This window comes from Esox lucius, chromosome 12 (assembly GCF_011004845.1).
Source record: "Esox lucius isolate fEsoLuc1 chromosome 12, fEsoLuc1.pri, whole genome shotgun sequence".
In the NCBI taxonomy this organism is placed as follows: Eukaryota; Metazoa; Chordata; class Actinopteri; order Esociformes; family Esocidae; genus Esox; species Esox lucius.
This window is the reverse complement of record NC_047580.1, coordinates 23,997,914-24,014,397: the sequence shown is the minus strand read 5'-3', so window position 1 is coordinate 24,014,397 and position 16,484 is coordinate 23,997,914. Positions and strand designations below refer to the sequence as shown.

Below are 16,484 nucleotides of genomic sequence, written 5' to 3'. Positions count from 1 at the left end.
GTAGCACACAACTGGTGTTTTGCAAATGTAATAATACCTGTCAATTTAAATGACCATTGGATGGCCATAGCTATAGATATTAAAAAGAAAGTACATGCACAGAACTGTATAACACTGAAGGTTAAATTAATAGACTCCTTAAAGCAGCATGAGAATAAGCTGCAGAGCATTCTTCAACCACTACAGAAGTATCTGGCATCACAGTATTTGGCTTTACATGCAAAGGTTGTGGACATTGTTCTGAAATATGAATTTTATCATCGTTGTGGGAATTTCAAAGCTCAGGTAGATGGAAATAGTTGTAATGCCTATGTGTTTGTGTTCACTTAAGCAGTCCTATTGGGAGGTATTTGCAATTGTTGCTGACATTTTACTCCACCCATACCATTGGCCACATTCCAAATTGCTGAATAGCCTTCAATTTAGATCCATTATTCCTTTTGTTAATGGAGGTGATTATCACCACTTGGTGATTATCTAACAATTCAGCCAACTATCTAATGTAGTTGTCAATGACATATATTAACTGGTCATTAGCCTGTTGTACCACCTTTAGAGATGTAGGTGAGTCCAAAAGGCCATTTACAGTTTTATACCTTTTAGATTAGCAAAATAATGTTTACAACAAAGTCACATCATAACCAATTTCCAACTATTACATACTAGAATAAGTTCAACTTCATCAACTCTATTAGAAGGATACATTCCAGCCATAGCTTAATTTGAGAAAAAAAAATGTATTGAAATTGAGATGTATGAAGGAAAAAAAAATATTTGATCCCCTGCTGATTTTGTACAAACAACACCTGTCCACAGAAGCAATCGATCAATCAGATTCCAAACTCTCCACCATGGCCAAGACCAAAAAGTTGTCCAAGGATGTCAGGGACAAGATTGTAGACCTACACAAGGCTGGAATGGGCTACAAGACCATCACCAAGCAGCTTGGTGAGAAGGTGACAACAGTCGGTGCGATTATTTGCAAATGGAAGAAACACAAAAGAACAGTCAATCTCCCTCGGTCTGGGACTCCATGCAAGATCTCACCTTGTGGAGTTGCAATGATCATGAGAACGGTGAGGAATCAGCCCAGAACTACACGAGATGATCTTGTCAATGATCTCAAGGCAGCTGGGACCATAGTCACCAAGAAAACAATTGGTAACACACTACGCCATGAATGACTGAAATCCTGCAGCGCCCGCAAGGTCCCCCTGCTCAAGAAAGCACATGTACAGGCCGTCTGAAGTTTGCCAATGAACATCTAAATGATTCAGAGGAGAACTGGGTGTTGTGGTCAGAGGACACCAAAATAGAGCTATTTGGCATCAACTCAAGTTGCCGTGTTTGGAGGAGGAGGAATGCTGCCTATGACCACAAGAACACCATCCCCACCATCAAACGTGGAGGTGGAAACCTTGTGCTTTGGGGGTGTTTTTCTGCTAAGGGGACAGGACAACTTCATCGCATGAAAGGGATGATGGACGGGCCATGTATCGTCAAATCTTGGGTGAGAATCTTCTTCTCTCAGCCAGGGCATTGAAAATGGGTCTTGGATGGATATTCCAGCATGCCAATGACCCAAAACACACGGCCAAGGCAACAAAGGAGTGGCTCAAGACGAAGCACATTAACCACATCATGGAGTGGCCTAGCCAGTCTGCAGACCTTAATCCCATAGAAAATCTGTGAAAGTAGCTGAAGGTTCGAGTTGGCAAATGTCAGCCTCGAAACCTTAATGACTTGGAGAAGATCTACAAAGAGGAGTGGGATAAAAACCCTCCTGAGATGTGTGCAAACCCGGTGGCCAACTAGAAGAGATTTCTGACCTCTGTGATTGCCAACAAGGGTTTTGCCACCAAGTACTAAGTCATGTTTTACAGAGGGGTCGAATATTTATTTCACTCATTAAAATGCAAATCAATTAATAAAAACAATTAAATGCGTTTTTCTTGATTTTTTTTTTATTCCTTCTCTCACTGTACAAAAAAAACTTTGTCTGATAATTTCTTTGTCAGTGGGCAAACATTCAAAATCAGCAGGGGATCAAATATTTTTTTTGCATGTAATTACTCTATCCACTCTCCTGAACATTTCCTACAATACATTCACTGCGGCGTGTAGAATAGTTTTTTTTTTATAGGCCAATATGTATTTCATATCCATTGAGTTGCATTGTGGAAAAAGAGGGTGTGGAAATATTGTGTTGCTAGATGTAGCACACTGTTCCCCATGATTAGACAGGTTTGTCTTACTCTACACATTCTCCTGGACATTTCCTACACTGCTTTCTCTGTGGAATATTCAATAGTTTATTAGTTATGAGGCAATATATATTCCATATTCTGTCATTGGCATTGTCTGAATTTTACCCTTGGAACGTGTTTTAACACCCACTAACACCCACTTTTTATCGAAATTAATCTTAAATATGATCATATGTGAATTGTTGTCAATGTTTTGAGAGGTACATGTTCTCAAACAATTAATAAACTCAATTTATCTCAGTTTTTAAGTAATTTGTTAGTCTCTTTTATTTTGAAAAATTCCAGATTTTCGTGACCCGGAAGTGTTTCTTTAATGTTGCTCACAAGACGCTGATACTATTTTTGTTTTTCTTTCACTTTTATTCCATTTCCTTTTTTAACAGAGAATATGTAATTACTACAGTTATCTAGTCAGTTGCAACCTACTTCCGTGTTTAGCGGTGCTTTCCAAGTTTTCAAGTAGATACGTTTCTTCGGGATGAAGTCAGCAAAAATTGGTTCCTTACTAAATACGCACAACGATTCGGACTCAGGTTATGTCAATAAAAACGTAAGTAGTACATTTTTGTTATGAACGTATATTTTAACAGGGCAATTGACGGAATGCGCCATTTTTATGTACGGTAGTTAACTGGTCGGCCAGCGATATGTATCGGTTGTTCTGTTTGATCACTCATAATGTCCCAGTTGGTCATTGTCTTGATACATTCTGTTTATTATATAGTCAGACCGGGTCCTCTAATTCATTTTACCATGCTGGCAGGGATAGTATAGAGACAAGTGACTACCCAAGTCTAGAGAGTAGTCCCATCAGCTCGTCTGAGAGCTGTTCTAAGGAGGTTTAGTCTAGAGCTAACCTATTCCTATCTAAGCATGTGTTTGGTTGTGTATAATCTACAATATGACTTTGTGTTTTAATAAAACGTCTCTAATCTCAATGAAAATATCCATGCTTGTGTTTAGTCCACAGGTGTGCTACCTGTGCTCCCCCTGGAAGTCCTGGAGGAGATGTTCCTGAATGTTCCTCCACACCAGTTGGTGTGGGTCTGTCGACTGGTGTGTCGAGAATGGAAACAGTTAGTAGACAGTGATTCTCTTTGGAGAAAGAGGTGCCGAAGAGAGGGGTATCTGCCATGTGATGCCGCTAAGCTACCCAAAGATTGGCGTTTGTTTTATTTCTTGTGTATAAAGAGACGTAATCTTATCAAGAACCCCAAAGCAGATGGTAAGAATTGAGATGAGAGAAGTGTCTACATTCTGTTTCAAGGGGTCCTGTGATTAACTCCATCAACAACACTTTAAATACCCCCTACTGTGTTTTTACAGATAAATTTAATGACTGGCAAATAATAAAGAATGGAGGGGATAAATGGTCAATTGAATCCGTGGGAGTGCCACTTCCTGATACTACCGTCCAAAGATTCTTTGTAACTTCTTACTCGTGAGTATATCAATATTGCCATTATTATCCCATATTTCTTACAGTGAGAAGATATCACCTTTTTCACATCCAGAAGTTTTAAGTAAAAAAGAAATAAATAAACATTTGGATGATAATAGTTATACTGCAAGATGGTCAATGTAATTGACAGTTCACTTATTGTCTAGCCTGATTCAACAAGTGAATAATATTTAATTGTAATGGCTTTCAAGGTGCTGTATTTACCATGATAAATATGTCCTCTTGGCTTTGGTTCATCTCAGGCCCTGTTTGAAGCTTCAGCTGATTCACTTGGAGAAAGAGGGTTACAGTCCTTCTTTCATGGATGAATTTCAACCTGACATTGTAATATCTGACTGGTGAGCATAATATTGGAATTTTGACTTTTTGCCACTCTACTGTTTTCAGAGAAATATTACTGTACCATCTGTGTTTGTCCATATCAGGTATGCTCCACGCTGGGACTGTGGTTCTCAATATGAGATCTGTGTGGAATTGCTGAATCATAAGAAGAAAACAATTGAGAAGTTTAATCCAGCTCCTGTCATCTTTGAACAGTGGAATGATCAGAAATGGAATCAGGTAAAATGTGTTTAGATAATTCCCAGTAGACACTCAATGGTCAGTTTATTAGCTACTCCATGCTGTTCACGGACATGGATCACACAGACGTTCAAGACATCAACATCAACTCCAGTGGGCACTCGATCACCAACATGGAAAACTGAGTGGAAAGTCCATTCTTTTGATCTTTGGATGAGATGGAATGTGCTTTTTGCAATATCAATGTCCAGTCTGCAGCAATGGCGTGATGCCATAGCATCAGTATGGACCAATATCACTTTGGAACAGAATCTATGCCCCAAATAATGTGGGTTCTGGAGGGAATCCGGTCAGAAACCTGATAATAAGTGGTTGTATCTAATGAACTGCCCAATGAGTGTACATGGGCGTGTAACATTTTTTTGGGGGGGTTTTACTGTCTTATTTTACTGTCAGATGTTTCCAAGAATTTATATTGCAGAATGTTTTTAGTTTTATTTTACACATTTGAAAAGACGATGAAAAGACAAACAGCGCAGTTAAGAACAGGTACAAAGCTCTACCGTTGTGGTTGGAAACCCAAAGGGCTTTAGCCTGTAATGAGAAGCACACCTTTTATTATTCTAATAATCCTAATATTCAAAGCATACTTATTACAACTAAAGAAAAATCTACTTTTCAATTCTAAATTTTTCAGATGACTCATGTGTTCAAGAATTATGGACCTGGTGTGCGATACATCCGATTTGTTCATGGAGGAAAGGACACTCAGTTCTGGGCTGGTTGGTATGGAATTCGGGTCACCAACAGTAGTGTCGAGATATGCCCATCGGTCGACCGATAGCTGTCGGTGTTCCTGTTTATTCTACCAAGAAGTTACATGTGAACATTGTGCATTCCTGACAGCTTTTAACATCTGAAGCTTTCTGTAATGGAATACTACCCTTTGTTTATGGTTATTGAGACAATATGTATTGTTGTTTCCCTGTAGTTATTAATTATATTGGATGTGGAAATGTTCATTTGTTTGTGTCTCTGAATTGCACAGATCAATGCAAACGTGCACAGTATGTTCCCGGAGTACCACGAAGACAGACCAAATAAGGGAAGATGTGAATGGAAATTTGAATGTACAGAAATGTCTGATCTATTTTAAGGCGAATGACACCTTGGTTGCACTCATCTAATTTTCAAAATATCAATACCAAGGGTCCTCAACTCTTACCGTTTGAGGGCCGGAGCCTGCCAGATTTCTATTAATTGCATCCACCTTTTGTCCTATGTGTAAACCAGTCACTGTTAGTTGAAATGTGAAAAAAGAGTTCCAGAGTTGTTTGAGGTATCTGAATGAATGTAATTGCAATATGTATATCGAGAGGTTACAGGGATTACATGTATTTAGATAAGAAACATTACGTTTTTGTAAGCTTAAATTCTAGTGCCTTAACTGTATTTTCCCTTTTCTGATTTTTTTATGTAACATTTTGACTAAACGTTGTCAGATCTTTAACCAATACCTTATATTCAGTTAATCAGTGGAACCTGAGTGTACTCTCCTAAAATTATTTCATTTCATTAGCAGTGTTGGTGCAAGATACACTCTTCTGGTAGAACTGGTTTTGCTACCTTTAGCTAAGTGTTTCACACCATTTACTTACCAAACATTATTTTGGGTGCATCCTAAAATTTGAACTGAAGGCTTCTGTTGTCATCTGAAAAAAGTTGCTTTCCCCTATAAGTTAGCAACATTTCTGGGTTTTGAATAAAATTAAAAAAAAAAAATTTTTACATTTTGTTTTCTTTTTAATATCAGGTTTTGAATGAAGATCTGAAAACATTCAATGACAAAATGGAAAATGAAAATATAGAAACTGGGCTAAAATGTCAATGTACATATTGTAGGCTACTAGATGTATTATCCTGTATAAAATGTTTCTTGAACCTTTTTCTTTTGTGAATAAGGTTCTAAAAAACACAACTAAAACACATCTTTATGGTTTTGTCAACTACTTGAGTTAACTTTGGTCCTTTGCACAATTATTAGCAATGTATATTGAATGATTTTCTCAGTGGCTGCTCTTACATAGACTGGCCAATTCTGAAACCTTTTCCACAAATTGGTAGTTTATTATTGATAGAGACACTGGTGAATGAAGGATGGTAGAGCAGAGTGGGCTGGATTCAAACTAATATTGCAGCAGTACATCAGAGGTAACAGCTGAGAAGCCTTAGCCTCACTGATCATTCTCTTCACATCAGATCTTTTTCAGAACTGATTGGTCAAAATATCAATGAGTAAAAATCATTTAAAAAAAGCTAAAAACTGGGCTGCCTATCGTAATAGTTCAGGCTGTTCTCAGAGAACATGCATGTAAATTCAACACTGTATACCAGCTGCTAGGGGCAGTGCTGAGCAAATTCAGTTAAAGAGTCACAGTTTTCAAGGGTGTTGTGAATGGGTAGATATGCTGTCTCTAATGGTTGCATGTACAAATCTAATTTCCTAACCTCAGTACTGTAATGCATAACAGTAGTTAACGTTAACTTAACCTAATTATTACAGAGATGTAATATACTACACAAAAATCACCTGTCAGAAATGTAGTTACACCATGTTTCATTCAGTCCTGACACCAGGTTGAAATGTAGGCCTGACCAACACTCCTTGCTCATGGCTTATATAGTATATTTTGGTGGGGAAATACACTACAGAATTCATGAATGTGACAACCCCAACAACTCCTCAAAGCCAGGCAAATTCATTCAGCAGCTGTTCAAAGCTGGTATACAAAACCAAAAGGTTAAGTGGCACTTCAGTCTAATTTTCATGTATTTCAACACCTGATTTACCTATCAAAAGGCACATCTCAATGGTGGTCCATTTATGTCATAACACATTACGATTGGGTTGGGTTGGCTTCCGTATGTCTATTGCTCCTTTACTGCTAACCTAGGTGAGGGGTGATAGTTGTTTGAATATAGGTAAAGTGTTTTATTTCACCTAACCCATACCCAGTCTATTGTGCTCAGCGCATATACGCCTGGCAGAACAACCAAAGTAGGCCTTTCATTGAATATGTCACTCCCACTGTTTGTCATCTTTTAATTTTCGCAAATCAAAATACTGGGGGGCATATGGCTCTAAAGGATATCTGTTAGATCATGTAAATAAAGCTGCATCTGTCGCATTACAGAACAGCAAACCAGCTACTATCTTTCACAAAATTAAATATTCCTTCAATGAGCTACAATTGGTAGTAGATTGTTACATATTGTTATCATCCTCTAGTGAATTGAGGTCTGCTCCCTATTTTTCCCCCAAGACAAAATTGAGGAGTATGCGAGCATAGCATGTTTGACTTGAATTCGAGACAAATGCTTCTATGCAAAAAGCGAACAATATCTACTAGCACCCTCAGCTTTTTTGGGGTGTGAATTCTCACAACTTGTCTTTGTTATTGGCCAAGTTTGACAGATTTGTCTGACTGACCATTCCGCACAAGTGTCTTGAAATAGGATATTGTTAATCTATTGTCCATACCATGTACAAGAGGTCAAAAGTCAACAAACCCTTACTGAAAATAAATCTTAAATTCAAAATGCTGGAATCAAGATAAACCATGCCAAACTTATAACTTCAATATGACCATTCATAAGATTTTCCAAAACGGAAAATCAATGTCCTGACAATGCCAAGTCAGAGCCTCAATCCTATAGACAAACTGTGGACTGACCTAAAAGAGGGCTGTGCAATTTGACTACAAATCTTTGGCAAAGAAAAGTGGAATATAATTACAATTTCAATAAGGGTGTGCTGACCTTTGATAACCACTGAATATTTTAAGTGGATATCAAAGGTCTAAATATATTTGTTACCACTGCCTTCACACAGCTATCATCACTGAGGGGGATTCATGCTTGTATGAAGTGTTCTCAACAGCATTATGTATGCCTAAAAAGGTAAATACTTCATAATGTCCGACTAACACTAAAGAAAGCTAATGGGATTTGTTCTGCTGTCACTGATCCCTATCATAAGCTGTTTGTCTGCAACCATCTCACACTCTGACAACACTATGACGCAACCAATCTGTTTAACTTATAAATACTGAGATGGCTCAAGGAATGACACTAAGTATACTATTATCTACTTCAATAAAGTTCACACACTAAATTTGCAAACATTTGAGAAGTATTTGCATCAGTTACCAATAGGAGTAAAGTACTCTTGTGCAACAATGGTTTGCTTTTTTCCAAGTAGTGTGGTTGAAATTGTCCAACCAACAGACGAGGGGAACTATTCAGAGCAGCAAACATTTGGGCCTCTTCTTGGGTTCCGGAGGCTCCAGGGCAGCCAGTATTGCCTCATCAAAGACATTCTTTAGTCCTTTCTGCAAACACAAAACATGAATGTACCAAATACATTTAACCGTGTAATGTGTAACCACAAAGAAAAAACTATGGAAATCATTTACAAACTTTACACATTTTAACTTGGAGAATTTTAATTTGTAACTTTACTTTATTCAAATGTCATAACAGGTTTTAGTCATTCTCAAAATCTTGAAGATCTTAACATCCAGTGGGAAACTTTAAATAATGTGTAGCTACTGTTTTCAATATAGAAAAAAAATATAACATTGACGTGATAGAAAAACAGTTGTTGCTCATAATACTTGTTTTAGACAGCACAGAAATGTTTCTAAGAAAAGATTGAATGGAATTTAAGCATATAAATACTGAGGTAATATATTTTAGGAAAACAAACTCAGCTGCAGCCTAATGTAAACTTGCACATTAAGTGCCAAAATGAAAGTGTTCTCTCCCATAGAAAAATATAGATTGGCATCCTTGCCATAAAGGCCAAGGTAGTATGGGCAACTATGATTAGGCCAAGTGTAAACAAAATTGGGCATTGAAATGAAAGAAGTTAATGGGCACACATTTTAAAAGACCATTTGGTTATTCACTTGACAAATAGACATTTCTTTACATTAAAGAAGCAGCAGACGACCAAAGTGGCAAAGCAAAGGTTTAAAAGGACTGCCATCAGAAAAGACAGCACTTTCTCTTTCGCTGGGTTTCAGGGGGTTCTAGAGCTGCTAGGATAGCTTCATCAAATACATTCTTCAGACCTCGCTATAGAGAGGGGGAAGAGAGAGGGGAATATAACCAGCGTTAGAGCGAGGTTAGTTAGCAGACACACAGGAGTATTGCATGTGGATGGGTTTCCAGCAGTAGACCACTAACACAGAAGGCAAGACACAGGCTAAGCACAAAAACAACAGACACTAGAGCTACATGCTATGTCTAACGTGAACACGTCTACATTTCCAGTCGTTATGTAAATAGAATCTCACCTGTGTCAGGGCAGAACACTCAACATATTTGACTGCCTTAAGGTCACGGGCTAGCTTCTCAGCTGTCTCAGGGGTGATGGGCTTCTGTTTGTTCTTGGCCAGCTTCTCTACTGTGGAAGGGTCATCCCTCAGATCAATCTGAGTTCCAACCAGCAGGAATGGTGTCTTGGGACAGTGGTGAGTGATTTCAGGTACCCACTGCAAGAGAGGAGCAACGTCAGGATAGTCATGTTAAATAATGAATGTCATACAGTTTTACCTCGCGCATTTTACGTGGCCTGGCTCACCTTTTCTTTAACATTCTCAAATGAAGAGGGCGAAACACTAGAGAAGCAGACTAGAAAAACATCTGTCTGGGGATAGCTCAAAGGACGTAACCTGTCGTAATCCTCCTGACCTGCAGAACCAGATTCCATTCAATTATTAAATGTAAATAACAGCAAAAAAAATATTATTTCATGAAATTGAAAACGAATGACCAACTCTAACCTGCAGTATCAAACAATCCCAGGGTATACGGTTCACCTCCAATCATGACAGTTACTGCATAGTTGTCAAACACCTGTGATGGAAAAAATAGGAGAATTTGATCTGTTCTGTTGCATGATTATTAAGAATGGTAGTTATTGAGAAGATCCAAGTATTTTCAGATAAAGTGTTAAACATGAAAATTAGAAGTCTACCTCAAAATCAGGTAATTTTTGATCAACAATCAGTGAGGGAAACCCAATGTATGGACAGCTACAGCTACTTACTGTTGGTACATATTCAGAGGGGAATTTGTTGGTTGTGTATGAAATCAAAAGACAGGTTTTTCCCACTGCTCCATCTCCAACCACAACACATTTAATTGTCTGCATATTGGAATTCTCTGCTTATGTCTGCAAGAGAAAATAGAAACTGAAGTTATGCATAACTTAGCAACAAGACTAAGGTGAGCCAGTGACAAGGAAGTATCCACCTAGCCATTATGGTGATATTAACCAGACAGTGGAGGTTGCCTAGTAAGTATTCACACTCTTGAATCTTTTCATGTGTAGTTATGTTACAAATGCAATAACTAAAAGAGTTGTCTAAGTATTTACCCCCTTTATTTAGACAATCCCAAATTATTTTAACATGTCACACAATAATTACATGTGGGGCCTCACTGTACAAAAAACTGTAGGTTGAGATTAAATAAAAATGACTAGCCTACCCCTTCCTGTCTCATTCACACACTATTGGTTCCCACAGTCAAGTATTGATTTTCAAGTGGAGATTCATCTCCCAAAAGCAGGGAGATATTTCAAAGACTCATAAAGGGCAGTAACTGGTAGATGTGGTAAAAATAACAGATGAGACATTTCATTCTTTGAAGAGCACAGTCAATTATGTTGTGGATGATGCATTAAACCATGTGGAAATGCAGTGAACCTTCTGAAAACCTTGACAGAAATTAAGGAATAACAGAGAAATATTGCAAAATCGAATTGTGCACAGCTTTAGACAGTTGCACAAGAAAGATGATATACAAAATTGCTGCCTAAGGTGTTGACCAATATTGACTAATCAGGTGTGCATCCTCAATGAAGGGATGCATTTATTTTGAATATACATTTTTTTAACACTTAAACATATGTCCACATTATTCTGCTATCCTGACACATGAACACATGTGCAAGAATCCTGGGGGAGGTCAAGAAAATAAGCACAAGGCCTGCAGATCAGCATAACCTCGCTAAATATTCCACAATTGGTAGAACATCCGTAAAATGAGTTACCAACATTACTGAAACATTGAGTGATATACATTCATTAAATACATATCCTACTCAAGCCTGCTGATTATAGTTAGGCTAGACAACTGAAAACAGTTAAAGGTTGGGAACACTTCCATCCTCAGCCAATACTTCCTAACAAAACTTAATTTAAAGCTGCCCTAGTTGTCATACTAAACATCACAGCATGCTGGTGCATGCAGGTGATTTTAGCGTGCGTATCGCACAGCTTGGCATGAGCTACGCTGTGTTAAATGCCCCTTGAATAATGCCCCTTGTGTGGAGAAAAAAAAATACAGAATTTGCACAAATCGTGATTTTTTTTTTATTGAGGTTTTGGGCACTGTGAAGGCAGCGAGGCACTTGTGCTGACATTGACAGCTGTCTATGGTCATGAACTCAGCACATCTGGCTTATTCACACAGTTGGTTACATGTGTAACCTCTGCCAGTTTTATATAATGGGGAAATATTTTATCAAAATCCTGATGGGTAATCTATTTGAATTGGCCACTAGAAGATGCTTTGCAAACTTCCTAGTGCTTCGTTACCGCTAGCTAACATTTGCCAACTAAGCTACACTGCTAACAAACACATTGAAATTAGAACTGTACTTACATTTTAGTGTGCTTGTCAATCTGTTTACTTGTAATTGATAAGAAAATATGGATGCGACCCTATCTTAGATTGTAACATTTCTAAATCATGTTAAATTTACAGATGTACCCATGATTTCTGAGCAGGAGAAACAACAAAACAATGAATACTCCCTCTATGCTGCTTAGGTATTGAGACGACATTTGCCATGGTCTATTGGCCACATACTGCACTCAATCATGCTTAATTATAAACTGGGTGGTCCCATCCTGAATGAGGATTGGCTTGAATCTGCGGTATGATACCTATACCACCAGTATGACTTCACATAATATGTTACTGTTATAATTGCATTGTAAACCAGTTTATACTGAGGTGTGGTTCACCCTTTACTATGTAAAACCTCTTGGGGGTTTGTGACATTGTGAATACTTCCTAAGTACAGTATCCCGGCACTCCGTGAGGAGTCGTGCCTAACAACAGCTCTTAGTCATGGTATATTGGCCATATACCACAGCCCCTGGTGCTTTTTTGTTTAATTAGATGTACTGTCTAAACAGGTTTTCGAGATGGATTGCAAGCCAGGCATGAATACATTTAGTCAAAATGTATTATGTGTTTCTTCAAGAGAAAAAAAAAGGGAGTGACTTAGGTGGATTTATTTCAAAACCAATAGAATGTTATACGTCCCCTCCCGGTTTCGTTCTGTTTGCTTCTGGTGAAGAAACGTTGTCAAACTCAATACATTCTTTTAATGGATATTTAGCAACAACATTAAGGACTAAGTTGGACAAACTTAATATAAATCAGAGAAATTAACATTAGCTAAGTACCTACTTTGCTCCTCCTAAATTTAAACTGACGTAGGCCAAGCTAGCTATCTAACGTTAGCTATAACTAGGTCGGTGTGAACAGCTAGCTACAGTAGCATTCTCAATTTCCTATACATTTTTCTTATTATTACGAATAAATGTCAGACCTATAGCTATACACCTTCAAAATAGCTTTGTATTGGGTAAATTTACACGCTATTGATTACTATAACATTTAATTCGAAGATATACCAACCTTTTCCTCACTGCATCAGGTATTTACTTCGCCGGGCGTTGGCAGCTGCTTGGTTGTCTGCTGCTAGTACCAATTATGAATGCGACTCCAGTCCACACCAGCAGAGGGTGCACAATAGTCAGGTAACGTAGGGCGGATGTTGCTCTGACGGTGACCACAGAGATGGATAGAGGATTGACCAAGGGGCGGTTCTGCTTTCCCTACACACATGATTTGGTACCATCCTATTCCTACTGGAATTTTAAAGGTTCATTCCAATCACATGTTTAGCCCATTGAAAATACAAAGCCACTCCAAAACCGCATTCCGTTCATCTCAAACCACCCCATCCCCTTAACGCTTGCTAGGAGTGCCATCTGTTGCCGTTTATTGCTGACAAAACTCAGAGCGGGACTTCCGTAGAATTGCTAGGGGTTTAATTGGTTTATTAAACGTAATTTCAAAATGAGGTTGAGGTATGCGGGAAGTCGTTTGGGGAGGGGATGCACCACTATCTCTGTTTTAAAGGGGTAGAATTGGATGTCATTCTTATTTTTTCTTCCAAACCAATTATTTATTTGCCCTTTGGGACTTCATAGCTAAAATGTGATTCCTGATGGATCATCACCTTTAACATGGTATTCCTTCTTAAACATCTGTAGGCCTTTAGGAACCAATCCAAACAGATTCATTCTTTTCTTAAACAACTATTTCTTCTAGATGTCCCTTATTAGATTTTCATAGGAACACCTCCACCAATGTGAAAACTCCAAAAAGAATCCTGTTAGATGGTTTCAAATCATTATAGAAAATCATGAAGTCTTAACATATTGGACAACATTAGCTATTGTTAGAGAAGTGAGAACTAGGATCTCAGCATTATTGCAATGTTTATAGCTTCTGTACTAAGTTTATAGCTTGATGTTTCATGCTGCCCAGTGAATTGATTTAACATGTGAACTGGGGGACCATATTTCATGTTAATCTATTTATCTCATGTCAGATTTGGGCCCATGATGAGCAATACTCCACGTGACACGCTTAGAAACTATTTCTACTGTTAGTGGTAGAAAATGCCTCCATTCTATATTGAAATGTTGTAAAAAATTGTTGATTGTTAAATCAGTTTTTATTTCTATATGCTACTTTGTTCTCATTAATACAAAAAATATCATGAACATGAAAGAAATATATTGTGTATAACAAATTGCCATTTAAATTGATAGAAATCTAACATATTTATTTACACCTTTAGTAGCCTCATTACAAACACATTAAAGTTAAAAGGATTCCAATACTAAAAACATGCATATTTGTGCATTATAAATCATTTGAAACTTCAGAATTTCCGATTCCAGTGCTGGCAGTAATCTCTGTGGCTATTGAAGGTTTGGTGTCAGGCCCTATAGGCTCACCAGGTCACTGTAAATAACTTCCTCCATCAGCTATTCACTGGATTTACCAACGTTCACATGTGTATACTCATTTACAATAACAACCGTCTGAAAAAGAATGTACAAACAAGTTATATACTACATTGTAGTATCACGACAGAATGTTGATCTAAATGCATAGGAATGCTTTTGTTGTCTTAGTGCTGAGGTATACATTTCTGTACCTGAGGTTTATTATAATGTTTTGCTTTTAACTCACATCCTAGAAAAAAAATCAGAGATGGGAAATTTAAGTATATTAAAATTAAAATAAAATAATATTTATTGTATACATTTCCAGTTGTGTTAGGTTAAATATGTTTTAAAATAATGTGACCTCACTCACCCAAAGCTTCCCTTTTCCAGTGTGTTGAAGTGCAAACTAATAGAGCAGCAACCACAATCAGGAGAAAACAAATACAAAGGACAATAATAATCTGTTCTGCTGATGTTGGCCTGAGGAGTAAAACATTGAGAAGAAAAATGATTAAGGAGTTATTATTTAGAGTTAGCCTTTAAAATAGGCTATCTGACTTAGTGTGAATGCAAATGTGGGTATTAAAGTGACTGTATCAGTTAATAGAAGTTGATCCTTACCGTTGGTCTATGTTGGTTCTGTTGTAGTTGTTGGTTCTATAAATGGGATTACTACTTAAATATTTACCATAATAAAAAAGAAATGAGGAAAAATAGACCAAAATTCAAGTAGTGCTTTAACATTATGTAAAGGAAAAGGAACATGGGTTACACATACAGTATCTTTTGTTTGACAAATTGTGCCTGTTCACAAAAGTCCAAACCACTGCCACCACAAGGTCACCTTTTACTTATCCATGCACGGCCAAGCTTCAATGATGCAAAACCACTAACTACGAGTTACATGATGTAGACCAGGGGTATTCAAATCTGGCCCTCGAAGCCAGTTCCACTCCATTTCTTCATTGCAACCCTCTAATCAGGGACTTAATCAGGCTTAAGACACCAGGTGAGTCCAATTAATGATGAGGTAGAATAGAAAACCAGCAGGCGTCGGCCCTCGTAGAGTAACATCTGAATACCCCTGATGTAGACCATTAAAATAAAATCAAAACTTCATATAGAAATGTCAACATGTTTGGGTTTACAATATATTACCTTAGGGATACTGTGAATTTTCTAATTTGGGAACAGAAATGACTTACATATGATGTTTTGTTTCCCATTTTCGTCGGCAAATGTTGTTGGTCTCTGCATGAGTGTTGGTCTCTGCATGAGAATGGATTTGGTGACAAAAATACAGAAAGATAAACCCCTCATATAGTACATATTGGCCTTTGAGCCCCTCACCCTCATTATATTTCAACCCCTCTTTGTAGTCCACTCTAACAGTGAAACGTCTACAAGGCTAATGCCTTATCAAGCCGAAAACCATAATTTTGTCTGGTTATACAATTGCCCAAGACGGTTCTGTATTGTATACTATTTATGTTTTAGGGGAGAAAATACAAATATTCAGATGTTAAGAAGATAACAGCTCTCACCTTTAATAACACTTCTGGGATTTTTTTGTTCCAGTCTTGTTAGGAGTTTCCCATGTGAATGACATAGGCTCTATGGATAGGTCCATTGATCATAGGTTGGAACATACCATACAAGGGTCTTTTGTTGGATAAACCTTTCTTATAGGAGGGTATTGGACTATGTATGACCACTGACCACCTCCCATGTGTCCTGGCATAAAAGACTGTGTTAACTGTGTAAATACTGGAGAAAAATGAAAGAACTATGGAAGGTTAACATCATAGCCTCATGCTGAATAAAGATGGCTTTCCCCTGACTTCTGGTTGCATTAATTTTGTTCATGAATAAAAAATTGACAGAATGGACAGAAGTCTGAGCCAAGTTTAATGTTTTTAATGTGCTTATCCGTGACAAAATATTGCATGTCTCAAAAACACATATTCTTTTGTGAAGAAATACTGTTTCGTCACCTGAAAGTATGTAGTAAGAGAAGTGCTACCAAAAGGAGAAATAGGAGATATGTTATTATATATTAAA

The 16,484-nt window shown here is 37.6% G+C and overlaps 2 protein-coding genes and 1 long non-coding RNA gene across 5 annotated transcripts; 1 reads left to right on the top strand and 2 right to left on the bottom strand.

Moving 5' to 3' along the window:
- The first annotated feature begins 2,577 nt into the window (after positions 1-2,577).
- LOC105013743 (F-box only protein 6-like) lies at positions 2,578-6,239 on the top strand. Its single transcript, XM_034295823.1, has 6 exons — positions 2,578-2,817; positions 3,231-3,492; positions 3,594-3,708; positions 3,972-4,067; positions 4,155-4,290; positions 4,949-6,239. The coding sequence occupies exons 1-6, from the start codon at positions 2,746-2,748 to the stop codon at positions 5,093-5,095; spliced, it is 828 nt and encodes a 275-aa protein (XP_034151714.1). The 5' UTR covers positions 2,578-2,745; the 3' UTR covers positions 5,096-6,239.
- Positions 6,034-13,208, bottom strand: LOC105013744 (cell division cycle 42). Of its 2 annotated transcripts, none has more exons than XM_010875508.4 (6): positions 13,036-13,208; positions 10,367-10,492; positions 10,101-10,173; positions 9,899-10,008; positions 9,612-9,809; positions 6,034-8,642 (listed from the first exon to the last, which is right to left on the bottom strand). In XM_010875508.4, the coding sequence occupies exons 2-6, from the start codon at positions 10,469-10,471 to the stop codon at positions 8,553-8,555; spliced, it is 576 nt and encodes a 191-aa protein (XP_010873810.1). In that variant the 5' UTR covers positions 10,472-10,492; positions 13,036-13,208; the 3' UTR covers positions 6,034-8,552.
- A 1,025-nt stretch (positions 13,209-14,233) lies between these two features.
- On the bottom strand, positions 14,234-16,064 carry LOC105013742. Of its 2 annotated transcripts, none has more exons than XR_004576645.1 (5): positions 15,968-16,064; positions 15,629-15,692; positions 15,045-15,098; positions 14,794-14,903; positions 14,234-14,516 (listed from the first exon to the last, which is right to left on the bottom strand). It is a non-coding gene; the product is annotated as an uncharacterized LOC105013742 (long non-coding RNA). The 2 variants fall into 2 exon arrangements; XR_001198390.4 differs by having other exon boundaries at positions 15,045-15,095.
- Between the last annotated feature and the right edge of the window lie 420 nt (positions 16,065-16,484).